At 52.8% G+C, this 4,543-nt stretch overlaps 1 protein-coding gene across 1 annotated transcript in view; it reads left to right on the plus strand.

The window, feature by feature from the left end:
• Positions 1-715: 715 nt before the first annotated feature.
• Dhps (deoxyhypusine synthase) overlaps positions 716-4,543 on the plus strand; it is a 5,507-nt gene continuing 1,679 nt past the window's right edge. Inside the window, exons 1-7 of the mRNA XM_005367002.2 lie at positions 716-1,590; positions 2,009-2,173; positions 2,651-2,772; positions 2,854-2,950; positions 3,030-3,116; positions 3,577-3,682; positions 3,760-3,863. Coding sequence (XP_005367059.1) covers positions 1,384-1,590; positions 2,009-2,173; positions 2,651-2,772; positions 2,854-2,950; positions 3,030-3,116; positions 3,577-3,682; positions 3,760-3,863 — 888 coding nt within the window. The 5' untranslated portion in view covers positions 716-1,383. The remainder of the gene's footprint in view (positions 1,591-2,008; positions 2,174-2,650; positions 2,773-2,853; positions 2,951-3,029; positions 3,117-3,576; positions 3,683-3,759; positions 3,864-4,543) is intronic.

The raw sequence follows: 4,543 nt of genomic DNA on the forward strand, positions 1-4,543 counted from the left end.
CTAGCTCTGTAGACCAGGCTGGTCTCGAACTCACAGAGATCCGCCTGCCTCTGCCTCCCAAGTGCTGGGATTAAATGGAGTCCATTTTCTTCTACCATGTTGGTCCTGGGGACTGAACTTGGGTAGCCAGCAAGTCACGGTCTGGGTCAGCTTCTTGCTATGTCCTCACCTGCTCTTTCCTCTGCATGCAAATCACCGGGGCCTCTGTTTATCTGAGCATTAACATCTGAGGTTGTTTGTGTGTGCTGTCAGCCAGAGCACAACCTCGGATGTCATTCCTCAGGACACATCCACCTGGCCCCTAACCTTTTATTTTGTGCATGTATGAGCATGTGCATGCACGGCATGCTTGCGGATGGAGGTCAGAAGATAATTTACTTGAGTCTGAGGCTCGTTCCTTTTACCCTATGCCTTTGGTCACTGAGCCCGAGCCATCCCGCAACCCTGTCTACTTCTCCAGGGCTGGAATTACTGCCACTGCCCTCTCAGACATTTTTTCTATCTTTTTAAATTTGGGTTCTGGGAATTGGAATTGAACACACACATCTAATCCACACTCTTGCAAAGCAAGGGCTTCACTGGCAGTGATTTCCCTCGCCACACCATCCCCTTTTGTTGAGACAGGGTGTCTATAGTTCAGGCTGGCCTGAAACTTGAGATTCTCCGGCTTCCACCTTCTGACTGCAGGCTGGTGTGTACCCCCCCCCCCCCCCCGAGCTTGGCTTAATCACAGTTTTCTGTTTCATCGTTCAGACTACGGACATGAGGAGAGCAGAGGTCTTGTTTGTTTAGAGCAGAGAGCACTATTTAGTGCAGACTACACAAATTGTAGAATTAATATTAATAGGTGCTTCTTGGAGTAAAAAGATGGCAGTCATCCTTGCCTCCCATAAGAGGCCCATGATCCAGTGGAAGGTAACATCTGAGGCTGGCAGGGAAGAGGAGTCAAGGAAGTGTGTGGAGACTGTGGGAGGCACCAAAAGGAATCACTATTCTATTTGACAAGAGGCTGCAACTAAGTTTGCCTGATGCCCTAAATCCTGTTCAAGGGCTCTATCTTAGGAACAGTCATCTCGCTCACAGGGGGCAGGAGTATTTGGACAGACAACTTTCAAACTAGGCACTTTCATCCGCTTGAAGCTGAGTCCGACGACAGGAAAAAAAGCTCCCGGCACCGGTGTACGGAACACAGGAGTAAAATGGCCGCTACCAGGACTGCAGGCGCTATCCTGGGTCATGTGACTAAATAGCTTCCGGTTCCAACCCCGCCCTCCTCCACCCCGGGCTCTCGAGTCCCATTTCCTGGGCTCAGGCCGACCACGCGGAGAAATTCTGTGCTTCCCAGCACCCGGGCGGCTGTGACCCGAGAGCGGCCGCGGGCGCATGGAGGGGACCTCGCAGGGGGCGGCGCCCTCCGCGGCGCTGGCCGCCGTGCTCAAGCACAGCTCGGCCTTGCCGCCCGAGAGCGCCAAGGTGCAAGGTTACGACTTCAACCGCGGCGTAGATTACCAGGCACTTTTGGAGGCCTTCGGCACCACCGGCTTCCAGGCTACCAACTTTGGGCGCGCGGTGCAGCAAGTCAACGCCATGGTGAGGCGCAGGGCGGCCCCGAAGCGGGATGGGAGGGCGGGACCGCGCCACGCGGATCCGCGTGTGAGTGGCTGGGCGGGGCGGAGTCCTGGTAAATCGGCAGTCTGGGATGGGGGAAGCTTGGGGTTAAAAGAAGGACATTGTAGGAGGAGCTTAAGGTCGGGAGAGCCTTGGAGTAGCTTCTCGCAGTGGAAGGGGGCTTGAAAAGAAGATGCTATGTGATTCCTAAAAGGGGACAAACCCTAAGTGACAGACCTGAACCGGGAAAGCGGGGAGTAGGGTCCGCGCAGGGGTTGTGTTTTCGTTTCGAAATAGTCCCAGTATTCCTGAGTACAGTCAGACTCTGGAGTCCAGTCCACCTGGGGTTTCTCGACTGAGGGTCGGAGTCAGTGCAACTTTCCGGTGCCCCCATACGCAGATTGAGAAGAAGCTGGAGCCGCTACCAGAAGATGAAGACCATCACGAAGATCTGACGCAGAGCCGCCGCCCACTCACTGGCTGCACCATTTTCTTGGGCTACACATCCAACCTCATCAGTTCGGGCATCCGGGAGACCATTCGCTACCTCGTGCAGCACAACATGGTGGGTCGATGTTAGGTCTGTGGTCTGGTCTCAATCTCCCTGGCAAGTGGATAATAAAACTGCTGTTCATTTAAGAGACATGAAGAAGGTTCTGAAGAGGCTCAGAAGTTAAGAGTATTTGCTGCTCTTGTGGAAGACCTGGGTTTGGTTCCCAGCACCCATGTGGTGGTTCATAGAATGTCTGTAACTCCATTTCCAGGGATGTATGCAAAACACTGGTACACATAAAAAAAAAAGTAATTTCAAAAAAGGATGCGAGGAGATGGTTTTTTGTTTTTGAACATGCTGGCAGTTCTTATTCCTTAGCCTCCTGAGTGCTGGGATCACAGGAGTGTGCCACATTTTCTGGCTACAGGTCTGGTTTAAGCAGAGGAACAGGCTTGCGCTGTTTTGTTGCACGCTTGTGTCGGGATGAATATGGGCTGATGTCAGGAGTGCGGCTTAGAAGGAGGCGAGCCTTGTTTTCTGTGCCTGTAGGTGGATGTGTTGGTGACCACTGCTGGAGGCGTGGAAGAAGATATCATCAAGTGCCTGGCACCCACTTACCTTGGCGAGTTCAGCCTCAGTGGGAAGGAGCTCCGGGAGAATGGTATCAACAGGTGGGGCCCCGAGTAGCGGTGGGGCAGGGGACCTGGGCCGAGGGTCTTGGTGACTGATGCCCATGTGCCTCCCATCCCCAGGATTGGGAACCTGCTGGTGCCAAACGATAATTACTGCAAGTTTGAGGACTGGCTCATGCCCATTCTGGACCAGATGGTGCTGGAACAGAACACAGAGGTAGGGCTGGAAGGGTTCAGGAGGACTTGGTTAGTGGAGTCAGAAGATGTCCGGGCTAATACTGATGTTCTTCCTTTAGGGTGTGAAGTGGACACCTTCCAAGATGATCTCCCGACTTGGCAAGGAGATCAACAACCCAGAGTCTGTGTATTATTGGGCTTATAAGGTGGGTTGGTGGGGACGCATCCCTAGGCTTTGGCATGTGCTGACTTGTTTTGTCTTTGCATCTACCAGGGAGTCTCTGTAATTATTCTTAGTTTTCCCAGACTTAGATGAGGCGTGTCAAACCCCGAGAGGCTAGGTCATCTGTTGAATGAAGGGCTCTATTTCCTAGCTATGCCCTACACTATTGGGGCTTCTTAGCTGTAGTGCTTAAGAACTCAGTGGGGCCTGAACCAGGGTACCATGCTCCTAGAGACAGTAGCACTCAGGAGTCTGGAAAATGGTGAATCACTGCTCAGTGTGCCAGACACCTACTTAGAGGTGTGCATGGTTTTCCTCTTATCTGCCTCATGTCCACCAGAGAAATAAGCAGCCTATTCAGGGAGGGAGGATGCCACTGGGTTGGGGACCAGAGGTTTTTAGCTCTGAGCTGTAGCTGCTGACTGGTCCTGTCTCCACACCAGAACCACATTCCTGTGCTGAGCCCTGCGCTCACAGATGGCTCACTGGGTGACATGATCTTCTTCCATTCCTACAAAAACCCAGGCTTAGTTTTGGACATCGTTGAAGGTGAGGTGCTCAGGCCCTGGGAGAAGAGGGAGGAGGGTGCACTGAGGCCAGTGCCTGACCTCAGCCCTCCCTCTCAGACCTACGACTCATCAACATGCAGGCCATTTTCGCCAAGCGCTCCGGCATGATCATCCTGGGTGGAGGTATGGTGAAGCACCACATCGCCAATGCTAACCTCATGGTGAGTGGGGTGGCCCTTGGCATACAGCGTGCCAGGCGTGGACTACAGCAGTGGACTAGATGGGTCGGAATCCCTTCCTCTGTGCAGTTAGGTTGGAGTGAGGCAGTCAGACAGCAAGAAGTGACATGCATGTTATATGGCAATAATTCTAAGGACGTAAGTGCTATCAGTCAGGCAAGGTAGCTACTTGGTAGACTGAGGCAGGGAGATAGCCTGTACACAGTTCAGGGCTATCCTAGAATACTATAATGTGAAAGGAATGCTGTTTTATAAAGGGAGGGTTGGAAAAGGCTTCTGGGAAATGTGACCGTGAGCAGACATTTTCTAGAGGTGCCCCCCACAGGCCTTATGCTATGGGAAGAACATTCCCATTGGGTGACTAGCCAGTGCAAAGGCCCTGAGGCACCTGAAGTAGCCAAGGAGCAGCTGATAGTGGAGCCGTGAAGACCTGGAGGTTACACCGCAGAACTAGCAGGGCCTGTGGAGGATTTTGAACCCTGTCCTGTGAGGCTGGTGACGCCAGGACTTGGGAGCTTGCAGAGACCTCTGGGTCTGAGGCAGAGCAGTGCGGGAACAGGTTGCTTTTCTCATATTGTTGGTTGCAGCAGGAGCTACTGCTGAGCATAGGGTGTTGGCTACAACTCGGCAGTCCTCTGTGTTCTTTTATTTATTTATTTATT

This window comes from Microtus ochrogaster, unplaced genomic scaffold (assembly GCF_000317375.1).
Source record: "Microtus ochrogaster isolate Prairie Vole_2 unplaced genomic scaffold, MicOch1.0 UNK15, whole genome shotgun sequence".
Taxonomy (NCBI): Eukaryota; Metazoa; Chordata; class Mammalia; order Rodentia; family Cricetidae; genus Microtus; species Microtus ochrogaster.